Consider the following 15669-nt stretch of genomic DNA (forward strand, 5'->3'; position numbering starts at 1 on the left):
GTGACTAGGTTCAGAACAGAATTTGGATGGCGGTAGTCATTGCCAATCCTGGGTAAATAAGATAAGAAAATTGAGATGAATGGCCGAAGAAATGGAATTTGACGAGACAGATGCTGAGTTAGCAAAGTTATAGATAATGACTGTTTTGAAAAGGGCTTTTTCGTTCTTCCTGGGACATATGTTCCCGTGTTGATATAATTAATGTTGTTTTGGAAAGATATTTTGGAAAAAGATTCGTCGGTCAGAAGCTGCAATAAGCAGACGCGTGTTGACAGGTAATGGCCATATGTCGGCCACCAAATAATGTTGTTTGGGGAAACTGTATTTCCCTGTAGAAATCAGATAAGGAAATATTAATTAGTATTAATATAGACCCCGCCTGTTCGCCACACGATCCGAGGATCTAGGGTGGAAGTAGAGAATCGCAAGGGTGACGTCACTGGGAATAGTGAGAGGATTAATTCCAAGGTGGTTGGAGAACCAGGACCAGCCCCTAGCATAAGCCACCGGTGATAGTAAGAGGATCAATTCCACGGTAGTTGGAGGTGAGGGGACCGCCCCTAGGGTTATGACGTAAATAACCATTAAGGGGGAATTTCCCCTCGTATCGAGAGTTTTGGTTACCTAAGCAGATCTATACGATAAGAGCCCTGAGTAATGTAATTTGGCAAGAAAATGACATCTGAAAGGAATTGCCAGGCAGGGTTTTCTTATTTAAACAAACCGTTTTTCGGATCTGCGCGCACTTTCAAACTGGTCAGCCAGCCTCCCGGTCGGTTAGATTGAGAAAACGAATTTACCATCCTAATCGTTGCCGATCATTCCCGAAGATAAGCTGCCCTGATATCGGAACCACAGCCAAGTCGCCATATTACCAGTTAGACACTCACTCCCTTCGTTTGACTGTGCAGTTATTTTGAACACTGGAAACAGGATAAAGATTTTTATTATCTACATATAGAAAACAGTGTTCTGTTTTATTTTACAAGTATGCCAGCGTCTCCGGTCGTCCGTGTGTTTAACCTTTTCCTTGCAGGGGTGAGACGTCGCTGCCTTATCACTTAAAGAAACACAACGTGGGGTGGAGCAGTGTATGGTCACTTCACTGGAGGAACTCGAGCTGTCTGGCGCCTGCGTTGCGGACGGCGAAGGCAGACCGGTGGACGATTGTCGACAAGTCAACGCCAAAGATGATCAACGCTGACCACTCGACCAGAGGAGAACAACAACAACTTCCACGCGGAGACGGGGTGGTACACAAGGGGCGTTACTCCAAACGGTGTAAACACCTGTTGCTGTTCATGCAACGAACACAGCCTTTCTGCGTCCCTGTTACTGTTTTCTTTGAAGCATTAAACTCGCGAGCTGAGGATACCTTTCAACATAATAAATAGCTCGACATCACCTTAGATAATACACTCTAGCTGACATTGCTAGCCTTTTCTGTATACTTTTCTTGAAGCCTCAGAACTATCCCGACAGTATTGGTTGAATTAATGCTTATGATGAACAATGGCAGAAGCACTAACAGCTAACAAACGGGAGATTGAGATTCGGTTTAAAATAGGCACCGCCAAAACTGGGGGGGGGGGCAGGTCAGAACTTTTTGACGGACCGTCTTTTTAAAAATCTACCAAAAATCAGGTAATTATCCGATCAATACGAAATTTTCAGCGATTATTAGGAGAAGAATGAACTTTATAACAGTGTACGTATTTTTCATAAACGACATTTATATATATATATTTTGTTGCTTACAACCCCCCCTTGTTTTGAAGTGGGAACAAATATGCTTAAAATAATCATCTGAAACTGAACAAAACATTTTGTGTTGTTGTAAGGGATAGAATTATAGATTTAAAAAAAATTGTTTGCATACCTTATTTTGACGTCTGAATATCAGAACTTCGATTGTGTTTAATTATCCCGCTTTTGAGTTTTGAAGTGTGAAATTCGGTGAATATGTTAAGTAAAATAATTAATTTAAGTTAAGCAAAACAAAAAAAAAATTTTTTTAATATTTGTACGAAAAAAGCCATTTTAAAATTTTTGATAAATAAATTAACAACTTTTTTTTAGCGAGCCGAATAATGCATGACCATTATTAAACAGGGCATGCTTTGAAGAATCGATACCAAAAAAAAAATTCGATAAATATTGTGCCCTTTGTGTTAAAAATAGCATCATTTTTTTCGATCCCGTTTGAAAACGTTTGCCGCCTTTCGACTACGGTAGACCAAACGCGCTGAAATAATTTTTTTTATTCTGCTTTAAATTGCCCCCCCCCCCATTTTGGGGAGCCTGGCCCCCACACACATACACATTAAAAACCAAACTCATACAAATGGTCACCCATCTGGTACTGGCCAGCCTCAGCTTAATAATACATTGAAATTTTCATCACTGAAAAATAAGTTTTTTGGCCTGTTTGGTCTTCCATAGTTTTCTTCTTATAAAACGCAAACGTAAACAGAGTCGATCTAAACTCTACATTGACGCGAAATATCTAGTTACCTATATGAATAAGTGGAATTATTTGAAATTCAGGTACTTATATTATAATATTTTTGCATATTCTCTTATAAAATCATCCTAAATATTAGTTAGACAACAAATAAATAAATTAATTATTTCAAAAACCTTTTTTTTTTAATATTTAAGTGCGTTATTTGTGCAAGACAAAAAATGTCAATTGTTAACTTTTTGCGAAAATTTAACATTTAAAATTTAATTAAAAATAGTAGAAAAAGTTTTACATTATTCTGTTTTCTATATGATAAAATTCAGGGTTTTATCTTTCTGGAAAAAAAAAGTTACTCAGAAATAATGGATTTTAATAAATGTAATTTAGTTTTAAAAAACAACAACAACTTGATTTTTCGGCCATTTTTGGCGGTGCCTAGTTTAAAACTTACAATGAGGACTGAAAAGGTTAATTTTTACAAGAAGTCAATCAGTAACACTTTTAGCAGCATAATTCGGGGACATTCTAAAGATAAGACCCATGGGACGTTACATATAAATCTGCAAAGCTCATCTTCAACAGTTTTCCTATAGTTAAATGTTTTCCTATTGACGAGACAATCAGTAGTAATATAACACTATTTAAAACCCGTCAACCCTGCAGGTGCAGCTAAAACATTAGTTTATTACGTGAACATAGAAGAACCAGAGTAAATAAACTTTTCTTTGCACGGATTTTATCTTAAATTGTTTTACGCAATAATTATTTTCGTTTGGACAAAAAGGATCTCCGAGTTATCATTGATTACAAATTATTTTGATCGTGGAGTAAACACGCATCAAATATATCAAAATTACAGAATTCACAGCCCAAGTAAGACCTCCTCAGTATGGCTAGCCAACACTGGTTTTTATGAGGAATCCGGCAGCTTCTCCAAGTGATGTAACCTCAAGTAACAGCAGAAAACTCTACAAGACAAGGGAATTTCTTGTCATAGAATGAAATAAAACCAAGAGACCATAAAGTCATACTTTAACATATTTAAATGTTTATTTGTGGAAAGGAAAGTTATGTTCTCGGCTTCTTTACTAATTCAGTGTTTGAGAGGTGAAGAAAATTTTGATATAATATTTGAATAATTGTTTTTCATGTAGATATAAAGTGTTAACACTAGGAATTGGGGTTCCTTGATTTTTAAGAAATTTGCCTGAAGTAAAATGGAACACAGCTTTTTCTGTCAAGTGCAATTATAAAACATGCGAAAACACATTGAGGAGGACTTTAGTAGAAGTTCATAATGATAACAAATGCTTTTAAGAAGCTGTGTGATCTCAACAATAACGACCGATACAGGTTATACCACAGTGAGGAAGTGTGAGCAACTGGGGGATGACTACTATATAATGCGACACAATTGTGATTTTTAAAGTTTATTCTTGGTTGGCTTTTCTCTTCTGAACGAATATGCTCAGGTTTCGATTACACCTGAAATGATCACGGTTCATAAATTCGAACAGAATTTCGAGCAGTTCACATGGGGTAAGCCAAGAGACAAGATCTGCCCAAAAATGAAAGTATCAAAAGGAATTTCCTTGAGACTGTCGGTTCGTCGACCATTTTTAAAAGCAAAGAAAAAGAATTAATTATAGCCTATCTGCTTGAAGGAATAAATTTTTGGTTCCTCTCCTTTGGAAATATACTAATCTTCCTAGTAAAACCTTTACAAGTGCCAACACGTCTCCTTAGCGAGGGTTACATTAAAAACATGTCAGCAAAACCTAGTGGCGAACAGAAATAGACCTGATGATAATGACGGCATTGGTCTCTCTCCCTGTTAAACAAATTTCTCTCAAATAAAGTCTTTAAATAATAAATATAATACAGGATGGAATAAAATTTTCGCCTTAGAAAAACCGACAGGATTCCATTTTCGTTTAATAAAAACCGATTTTCTTTCTTTTTTTCAGACAATTTACTAGTTGGCCAGTTGTATAAAATCCCAAGAGTGATAGGGGTCTTTTTTCATGTCTGAAAGTGACACACTGTTCAACAGGCAAGATCGGAAATGTTCCATTGTACAACTCATGCTTTCTACCGATCCAATATATGACAACAGGACCATCGCCAGCACCCTCAAGTTGCATTACTAGATTGCCACGAATAACAGAGATGTGTCCAGGGTGAAAAAATACAAATTTTCCGGCCATAGTTATAGTTTTTGGTATGGTTTCAAGTTAGGGAAACGTCTTGTCACCTCACATCTTCAAAGTGGCTTAAAAGTCAACACCAAAGTATATCTGGATGTGCTGAAAAATGTGGTGACCTCTTGTCCAATCAGGTGGTCGCTGGCAGGCCCTGGGTGTGGCAGCAGGACTTGGCGACGTCCCTTAAGTCCAAAGAGACACAGGCTTGGCTTCTGAAGGAGTGCTACAACTTCGTACCCTTCTCTTATTGGCCCGCCTGCTCCTCGACCTGAACCCTCTGGACTTCTTCATTTGGTAATACCTCTGATCACTGCCGCCTGCTGAGTATTCACTGAGCTCCTACTGGTGCATGTAGAAAAAGCATGCTTCCAGTTCCAGTATTGAAGCAGTGATTGAAACTGTATGCAACTACATTGAATAGATGTCAGCTCTACTCCATAATCAAGTTACCTGAATTGGTTTTTCAATAAAAGTTTTAAAATAATTTTTGTAGTGTTGTTTTCTTTAGAGTGACAACTTTATCATCCCACCTCGTATAATATGCTTATATAATTTTATGAATTTTTAAATGCAAATATTTTTTATTTATTTCATGAATTTTTATAATTTAAAATAAATGAATGTTATAGTCCTAAAAATATTGAATTATCACAATTTTTATGTTTATTTGCATATTTTCATAGAAATAAAGATTATAAATTTAATAAAATATATAACATAATAAATACAAATCCAGAAAAAATATTTACAAAGTGAAAAAGGAAAACAGTTTATGAATATTTTCATTTATTATAATTAAAAGCAATTTTTTTATGTTTTTGAAATTTTGAGATGACGATTGGTTATTTGTATTATTTGGATTTTTGGACTACTGTTCTCATCTTGAGTGTCATTTTCATGCTTCGATCAATGTAACTTCCAACCTTCTTCAGGTGTATCTTGTCGAACTCTCGAATGTTTGTCAAATACTACCCCTATGAAGTAAATAAAGGATTCCATTCTAAACTCTGTCCAGATTCCAGAGTTCGACAGAAACATCCCGAGTCGTCAAGTTGCATGCTTTCCATTCAGACGTTCCTCCCAGATCTGATGAAGCCCTTGGCACATTTTTCCAGGCCGAATTTCATACCAATATGTTAAGAAAATGTACATACAACCCATAAAAGTTAACTGAACTGGCATAGCGCTTAAGGTCATCCATAAAAAGCAGGTGGTTGATTTCTGTTGCATGCTTGTTTTTCATTTTGTTTCAGTTAAGTGTGTTTTAAACTGTTTATCAAAAAATGTTTATTTGCATAGTTTGAAGAATTCGAGAAATTGAATGCCTATTGGAGAGAACTTCATTGCCTACTAGACACTGTTCTCGAATGTCTGAGTGACTCAGTGGTTTGGATATAACTTGAATGCCTACTGGAGAAAACTTGAATGCCTACTTGAGAGAACATGAATTCCTGCTAGACACTGTCTCCAATCATCTATGTCTATCTGTACAGGGGTTTCTCAGTCTGTCTCAGTTAAGGTCATCCATAAAAAGCAGGTTGTTGATTTCTGTTGCAGATTTGTTTTTCATTACACACGTGTTTTAATGTTCTTTTAAACTCTGTTTGTCAGCAAATCTCGATCCGCAAGATTCTGAGTTCTTTGAGTGTTTACGCATGTGCACAGTTAAGTTTGAGTTTTGCGCAAATGCGACACCACAAACTTTGCAAGTAAATGGCTTCTCTCGTGTATGTGTGAGCGTGTGTCGTTTTAAATGCGAACTCGATGAGAATGCCACACCACAAGTCTCGCACAGGAACGGCTTCTCTCCACTGTGTATTCGCAGATGAATACGAAAGTTGCCTTTCCATACGAATTTTGCTCCGCAAACGCTACACGTGTATGGTTTTTCAGTTGCGTGCGTGACCATGTGCTTTTTTAGACTTGAACTATCGACATAAGCAACTCCGCAGATTTGACAAGCGTAAGGTTTGTCTCCAACGTGTTTCCGCAGGTGGATGGTCAGCGATGAGTTCATTGAAAATGATGAGCCGCACACTTGGCAAGCGTATGGTTTCTCTTGCGTGTGAGTTCGCATGTGGATTTTTAAACGCGACGACCACAAAAATGACAATCCACACACATCACATGAATAAGGCTTCTCTTCTGTTTCATTGGTTGAATTGTTGTCTGGATTAGTCGACCCGCTCAAATGTTTCTGCCGATCATGCGTTCGTTTGTGCATCTTTAGGTTGTAACTGAGTGCAAATGCTGACCCACACACGTCACATTGGTAAGGACGCTCGCCTGTATGTGTTCTCATGTGCTTCTTTAAGCCAGAGATTTCGACAAAAGCTGAGCCACACACTTCACAACGAAACGGCTTTTCACCAGTATGCGTTCGAATGTGAATTTTTAAATATGCTTTCCGTGAAAAAGCGCATCCACATATCTCGCATCGATGTGGCCTCTCGCCAGTGTGCACACGCAAATGCGTCTTGAAACTCGATGATCGTGTAAACGACGCTCCACACACTCCACAAGAATAAGGCTTTTCCCCACTATGCGTACGCAGATGTAATTTCAAAGCTGTGTTGTTCGTGTATGCCGACTCGCATATGTCACATCGATAAGGTCTCTCCCCACTGTGTGTTCGCATGTGGATTTTTAAGCTTGATTTCCGTTTAAATGCTGAGCCACAAACTTCACAATAATATGGTTTCACTTTGCTGTGTGTTTCCATGAGTATTTTTAAATTAGAATTATTTCAAAATTTACAGCCACTGCTTCGTTTGAAATCATTTGAAAATTTGGTTATAGTCAACTAATGTACTTCCTAATTTTCTGATTAAGATACTCATTACTAACTTTCAAATTACAAGTTGAGGACGCTATGTATGTAATAATATTATTCTCTGATTTATACTATGATTTGGACCTGATTGCAGGTTTGAATAGTTAAAATATCTTAACTAATGATATTAGTTTAATGTTAGAATAAGCATTCAATGAAGGTATTTATTTCTAATTTTAAAATTACAAGCTGCAGATCCTATGTATTCTCTTATATAATTATTTCTTCTATACTATGTTTTGGCTCTAATTGCAGGTTTCAATAGTTAAAATATCTTAGTTAATGATGTTGATTTGATGTTTAGGATGACCATTCATTGAAAACACTTATTTATAACTTTCAAATTATATTAAATAACGATTCTGATTTCTAACTTTGCATATACAAACTGTAGACCCGACATATGTTCTTGTATTATTATCCCCTCTTTACTGTTTTGGTCCTAATTGCAGGTTTGGTGGTTTAGATTATGTTTGGAGTTTCACAAACACATTTTCATGTTCTGCTAATGAATAAAAATATTTCTTTACGTAGTTCATGCTTGCTCACGTCATGCTGTTTTGTTCTCCATTGCAAGTGACATCTGTGAAAAGAAAATAAATACAGAATCAGGTTTGTAATTTAGTCACTAAACAAGGATGTATCTTTGTTTTGGCAATGCTTTGTTCACTGTAAATAAATTAGTTGACGAAAACAGGATATATCAATGTTTTTATCAATGTTTTTTTTGCAATGCTTTATTTAATGTAATTTAAGCGACTAAGATAAGATGTAATAATGTCTTATTCAATGTAAGTAATTAAAGTGACTAAAATAGGATGTATCAATATTTTGGCAATGCTTAGTTCACAATAGGTAATTTATGTGACTAAAATAGGATGTATTATATTATTGTTATTTATCCATTTGATTGTAAAAAAAAACAGCTGTCTATAAAAGTTTGTGTCACGTTTGTTAACTATGTTTATTTATGAAGAAGAAGCCACACACACATTTTATATAAATGCAGGACAATGAATATTTGTATATTCTATGCATGCATTCGTTAGATATCAAAGACATTGTCATATACACAACGAGATGATTGACACAAGAAATACACCAGTAAAGAATACATATTCATATCTCTAAGCCTTGTGATTTCTATACTAAATATTAATTTGCATAGACACACTCTACTACCTGAATGCCTACTGAAGAGAATTTGGATGCCTACTGGAAAGAACTTAAAAGCTCATCTAAAGTATTAAGACGAAAACATTGAATTTCAAGTAAATAAAACAAGTGGTACCTACATAATTGTCAGTTATCAAATAGTAACACATCCAAAGATTATGAAAAACGATAAGGTAGAAAAATAATTATTCATGAAAAAAGAATTTTGTAAAATCCCGCTTTTTACATAAATCAAAAGAAAATGTCAAAAATGCACATCACGTGACACAGTAAAATCAACATGTCGGACAAATCATAATGGAGAGAACTTGAAAGTATAACGTGTGTGAAAATCAGCAGCAGCCATAGGATAGCTGACTAACAAAAATATTCGCAGCAGTAGCCATTTTAGCACATATGCAAATTAAGCAAGTGTACGTGTACTGACGTCACAGGAAGGAAAAAAGGATAGCATATGATCAAACAAAGTGTTAAGTTTCCATACAAATTTTTTATTTTTCACTTTAAATCCCTCACGTGAGGTGGGATATAAATCTCCCAGTCAATCGAGCATTTAAGTAAGCATTTTTTTACATCCATTTGGTGTATTTTTAAATTGTATTGAGTGGCAAATTGCAATAAAATTCTAATTGTCTGATGGGTGATGAAAGAGAAAAAGAAGAAAGGCAAAAAAACAGCAAAGATGTGCATTAAAGAGCGTCTCCTTTAGTTAGGGAACTTACTAGTTTATTACTAGTTTATTACTGGAACATACTTTAAACGAAAATAGAGTGGCGTATAGTTTTTGTGGTTAGTTTATTTTTAATGGTAAAGAAAGGTAAAAAATTTACAGATGAATGTGATTTTAAAATAAAAATGAATTATGTAAAAGAAGTGTTCTTGAGAGCCCATCTTCTTTTCAGCAGCCTTGCAATAATCTCGATGTATCTATTTCAACTCATGTTTCCTGTGAATGTTAAGCCAAGGAGCTTGAACAAAGTGCTCTCAGGTAAAGTATCTCTAGCCATAGCTATTGGTGGATGGTAAGGTTTTATGTAATTATTAAAGGAAACAAGCTTTGTCTTGGCAGCGTTGAACTTTACCATCCATTTTTTACCCCATTCCACTACAGACTGAAGGTCTTCCTCTAGGGTTTCGGCCATTACCTTAGATATGTGCTCATTAGTTTTCCCCACATGCCTGCTATAGAGCGTGGTGTCATTGGCAAATATACCCATCTCAGACACAATTTTATCAGGTAAGTCATTTATGAATATCAGAAATAATAAAAGTCCAAGAATCGATCCTTGAGGCACAACTGCATTTATATAAAAGGTTTTAGATGTATGGCCATGGAGGACAACCTGGATTCTTCTTTCATCTAAGAAGGATCTAATTATGCTAAGCATTCGTCCAGTAATATCATAGAAATTAATTTTCATTAGAAGACCATCGTGCCATACCCTGTCTAAAGTCTTAGATATATCAAGGGCTAATGCGCTCCCCTCTCCTGCCTTATCCAGTGCTTGGTATAAACGTTCAGAGATTACAATTAAAATATCTGCAGTAGAACGGGCTTGCCTAAATCCATATTAGTGGTCTGACAGAAGTTTAGCAGCTGTAAGGTGGTGGACTAGAGCTTGATTAATTAAGGACTCAAATATTTTGGCGAAAAGAGGGAGGAAGCTAATTGGGCAATAATTTAATGAGCCAGTTCTTTCACCAGAGTTTTTGTAAACTGGTACCACATAAGCAGTTTTCCAGCAGCCAGGAAAGCAAGATTTGTTAAGGCATTTGTTAAAGAGTTTATAGAGAACAGGAGCGACCTCAGTGGAGCATTTTTTTTAATAGCTCAGTCGGGATAAAATCAGGTCCACATGCTTTTGAGGTGTCTAGGTTTTTTATAATATCATGTACTTGGGAAGACGTGATCTTCAGATCATCTAACATGGTTTCTGTCCGCAGAGGAAAATTAGGGAGAGAATGGCTTGCTGGAGTTTACGGCAAACTGACGGGTAAGCATGTTAACTTTCTCAGTTGCTGTGCAAACAACCTCATGATTGTTTGATAGTGGAGGTATAGTCGATTGCCCATTATTTACTACACTATTGTAGATTTTCCAGAATTTTTCGAGTTTCTAATTTTTGCGCTTCAATGCGTTTCATAGTGGTTTCAGTATATTTACTCTTAGCTGTTGCTACTTCTTTCTTGCAATTATTTCTAGCTTCTATATAATTTTATCTGTTTATACAGGACTTATGCCAGATAAATCTACGGTATGCATGTTGCCTCTGAGCAATGACAGCTGCGCATGTAGAAGTAAACCATTGGGGAGAGTGGGGTTTACTGTGGAACTTCCGTGTAGGAACATGTGCTTCAATTGCTGTTTTGCACCATTTAGTAGTCTCATTTGTGCACTGTTCTGCTGGAAGAGAAAAGATATTTCCCCATGAGGCGTCTCTGATGTGATCTCTAATGGCCTCCCAGTCAGCCTTATTGTAGTACCTTGTTGTTTTGAGCAACGGCTCTTCTACTTGGGGTCGAGAGTTTAGAGTAATGTCTATCATTATCACAGCATGATCAGCATTCCTGAGTGGGCAATGAGCATTTGTTACACAATCATCAGGAACTATAATAGATAAACATATCTATTATAGTATGTTTATAATACATTTCTAATATCATTATTATTTAGAAAACCATTCTCAAAATCGGGATGACTTTGTTAAAAATATTTCTATTGGAATTTGTAAAAAGAAAACAGTTCAATTATAATAAATATATTTGTAATGAAAATAAAATTCAAATTTCCAGTGAAAGAAATAACATTCAATAAAAAAAATTTGGTGATATAAATTTTCATATGTGTTAAATACACAGAAAACTGAATTTCGTAATTCACTGTTGATTGCTGAGCAAATTCTTAATTGAAAGTTGCAATTCTTAGTCGTTATGTAATTGTACAAAAACTAATTATATGAATGCTGTTCCACAAGTAGTTTACAATTTTAGAAATTAAAAATGCTGGTCGATACATCCCTCTAATAAAATCGATACCGTGATAAAACAAACAAAATAACCATAAAATTTGTCACTAAAAATAAAAAGAAAAAAAATAGTTTGTCCTCTAAAAAGTTAGACATCTAGACTTTTGGCTATTACGTTACAACAGACTTTTAAAATATCTAGCAAATGGAATTTAAAAAAATATATTTAAGAATTTAAGGAAAGGAAAGACTTTCTTATATAAATATAACACTTGGAAAAAAAAAATGGGCCAAAGGGCGACACTCCAAGGCGAGCAGGTAAACGTCAGGGTTGCAAAAAAGAAATACTCTTTTAGCGACCCCCCCGAACCGGGTCTAGTAACAACAGTATGAAAAATATTTACCGGGGTATGTCAAATGCCTCGTAAAATTCGACTCACCAGATAAAGGAAAAAAAGAATACGTGTTTTTAGGTTTTAATTATCTCCTACCATCCTCCTACCCCTTTGATGCGATTACCATTGCCATGCTTTGCTTGTGTTGATTCCTTTATCCCCCAACAGATGGACTCGCCCAACGTAAGCATCACGCCTCTTTATATATATATATATATATATATATATATATATATATATATATATATATATATATATATATATATATTACAATGGACAGTTATCAGTTTCGCAATTTTTCATTTTTGTGGCATATAAAATATGGGGGTGGTCAAGTTAATTTATTTAATTTTATATTTTGGTGAAGCATATTTTTTACTTATCTATTTTATTTTTTGTTGTTTCAAAAAAAATCTTTCCTCATTAATAATAACGTTATTATTTAGAAAGCTATTCTTAGTATGGGAAGGGGGTCCTCGCTAACTAATTTTTACTTTCACTTAACAATCTAATTTAAAAAAAAAAAAAATGAGCGTTTTGAAGTATATACACACAAAAAAAAACGAAAAAGTGGGGGAAAATTTAAAAAATGTTACTAAAAGCAAAATAAGTACTTTTCCTACATATTTTTTTTTTAAATTATGTTTTAACTTACTTTGAAACATTTACTTTGAAAAAAGCGGTTCTGTCGACTTTAACGTTAGAACAACAACAACAACAACAAAAATTGAAATCAGACGATCATCGGTGTTCCGATAATCGCTCAAAAATTTAAAATTAAACAAAATACTAGTAAAAAACAAAAAAATTAAAAAAACTGATCGAATAAATATCACCGTGAAAGATTTTTATAGAGTTTTGTTATTCCCGACGATATACGGTACCTTTTGTTTAACAAATTGTCAGGTGAAAATAAACGAAAATCATCTCCATTCTAAAATCTTAATTATTCATTATTTTTTTCATTCCTACTTTGCGGATATTATATTTAATCGGAAATTCATACTTTTTTATTCACGTCTGTTATAAAGCAATTACTATTTTTATTGTTATTGCATTAAAATAAAAGGGGTTTGTATTACTGTACACATAGATTCGAAAAAGTTGTCAAAAAAACAAATATATAGCAAATAAATGTTATCAAAGGCAAGATAAGTTACTTTTCTACCTAACCGGATATATTTTTTGTGTTTTTATTCAGTGTAACATGTTTATTCAGCTCGAAAAGCATACAGTGTTTATCAATGTATTGGAAAATTCAAAATGGCGGCCGACTCTCTCTCGGAGAGGGTAAGTTTGGGAAAAGGTATTATAAATACTAAACTAGACAAAATACTGTTAGAAATTCGCTCAATATATGTTACCGTGACATAAGTTGACATATATTCGGTTGTTTTTTAATAGTATTTTGTCTAGTTTATTATTTATAACATCTTTTCCCAAACTTACCGTGTTAAAGAGACAGTTGGACGCCATTTTGAATTTTCCAATACATATTACATCGGTAAACACTGTATGTTTTTCGAGCTGAATAAACATGTTACATTGAATAAAAACACAAAAAAATATATCCAGTTAGGTAGAAAAGTAACTTATCTTGCCTTTGATAACATTTATTTGTTATATATTTGTTTTTTTGACAACTTTTTCGAATCTATGTGTACAGTAATACAAACCCAAATAAAAGTTATTTTAATGTGTAAGGTTATTTTTTAAATTATTTAATGGGATTTTGTAAAAAAATAAATAGAATAATAATAAAAACTTACCTTTCATTCTGGGAATGCAATACGAAAAAAAAAACGGGATAAATTCGTTTTTCTTTTGAGTTTAAAACATAATTTTTTGTTTGTTAGGATTTCTTTAGATACAACTTTTGTTTTGTGTGACCAATTCATTAAGAAATTAAATACATAAAAATATAAAAGAATCTAAATTAGAAGTTGAAACACACGATTTAAATGTGAAACTATTTAAAGTAACAATTGCTAAAGAATAATTAATTTAGATCATCGTAACACGGTGTAATCATTGTTTTGTTCCTCGTGTAAAAATGTCCGTTCATGTGTCAAGTGTTCCGAATTGTTTTCCTATTAAGTTTAGATTATATTTGTCAATGTTTAAGGCTTGTTGAGATTTCTTTCGTAAATTTCTGATTTATTTGTCTAATTTAAAAAAAAAAAAAACTTCTATGGAGATATAAAAATCACGTTCATTTGTGAAGACATTAATAATTTCATTATTATTTCGTAAGTCGAACAAATGTTGACACCCAAGAACTGTAGTCCGAATAATACAAATATTCTCATATAAAAACAAATATGAAACTGAATATTTCACATAAACAATTCAAATAAAAAGAAGAAATTGAACAAAATGCGAAGTCAATCAAATGATAAAAATAAATTTGAACAAAGAATGTAAACATGATTATATTATGAAACTTGCAACTTATTGTTAAATTTACGATTAACTTCCTTTAGGATTCCAATTTGAAACCTTATAATTTCTCTGATCGTTAGACATACAATCAACACTCAGCGATTTTTTTAATATAAAGGAATCACCACTTATCAAGGTCCAGAGGCCACTCGAGGATAAGGGTTAAAGAGTGTACAGTTTTCAAAAGGACAATAATCGTTAGAACTGTAAATTTGGTAAATTTGATTAGTTAAGGGGAACGGCTCATCAGGAACTTGTTAACATTGGGCTCGAAGACGATCATATTGTAGTCGGTTGGAAAGCAGATGAACGGAAGTGAGTTCCACAGGTGTGCAGTTCTTAGAAAGAAGCTTTGTTCATGGAATCGGTTTAGACACTGATAAAGAGTTGGGGAAATTATTGATAGTGTTTACAACCAAACACTGTTTCTCGTAAATGTTTGGCGAGGGTGGACCATAGATTGAAGCTCAGACGAGCACTAAGTGTATCAGAATCGGCCATTTAAAATGGCGTATATGAACTTGAATAAATCAACTTACTATCTTTCGAAGCTTAACTACTTGAAAAATGTCATTCAAACCCTAATTATTTTGTACTTGAAGGAGCAGAGACCAAATCTAAAAAAAAATATATAACAAGTTTAATAGCAAATTATGCAATATTTGTTTTTTTTAAATCGGTTTTCTTTAAAAAAGATTTAAAGAAAATCAACGAAATTTTACTTACTTCGATTATAAAAATATATATAAATTCCAAAAAATCACTTACCTATAGAAAATTCTATTCAATGTCTACTTCCATTGTTCCTTGTTAAGAATTTATTCATATTTATACTTATATTCCATGTCATTTTTAAATAAAATACTTTATCCTGAACAGAAGCGTGCGTTCTATCCCAACTATCATCAATGGATTTGAAGTCATCTTGTCAGTATCAGACAAGGCCAAACTATTTGCCAAAAACCTTGCAGTTAATTCTACCCTATGCGACGAAGGCCATCAATTCCCCATATTTCCTCCTATAACAGACAACACGCTATGCAACATACAAATATCTGTGCGTGAGGTCGCTAAGCTAATCAAGAACCTTGATTCCAGTTAAGCAACTGACCCTGACGGCATTCCGATTATAATGCTGAAAAAGCTTCAACCAGAACTTGCCCCCATACTTACAAAACTGTTTAAGCGT

General features: G+C 34.1%; 1 protein-coding gene across 1 annotated transcript; it reads right to left on the reverse strand.

The window, feature by feature from the left end:
• Positions 1-3128: 3128 nt before the first annotated feature.
• On the reverse strand, positions 3129-14079 carry LOC145279144 (uncharacterized). Its single transcript, XM_080130703.1, has 2 exons — positions 13808-14079; positions 3129-8084 (listed from the first exon to the last, which is right to left on the reverse strand). The coding sequence occupies exon 2, from the start codon at positions 7388-7390 to the stop codon at positions 6251-6253; it is 1140 nt and encodes a 379-aa protein (XP_079986829.1). The 5' UTR covers positions 7391-8084; positions 13808-14079; the 3' UTR covers positions 3129-6250.
• Positions 14080-15669: the final 1590 nt, after the last annotated feature.

The sequence above is a fragment of the Euprymna scolopes genome, chromosome 1 (assembly GCF_053919585.1).
Source record: "Euprymna scolopes isolate OS-2025 chromosome 1, ASM5391958v1, whole genome shotgun sequence".
Lineage (NCBI taxonomy): Eukaryota > Metazoa > Mollusca > Cephalopoda > Sepiida > Sepiolidae > Euprymna > Euprymna scolopes.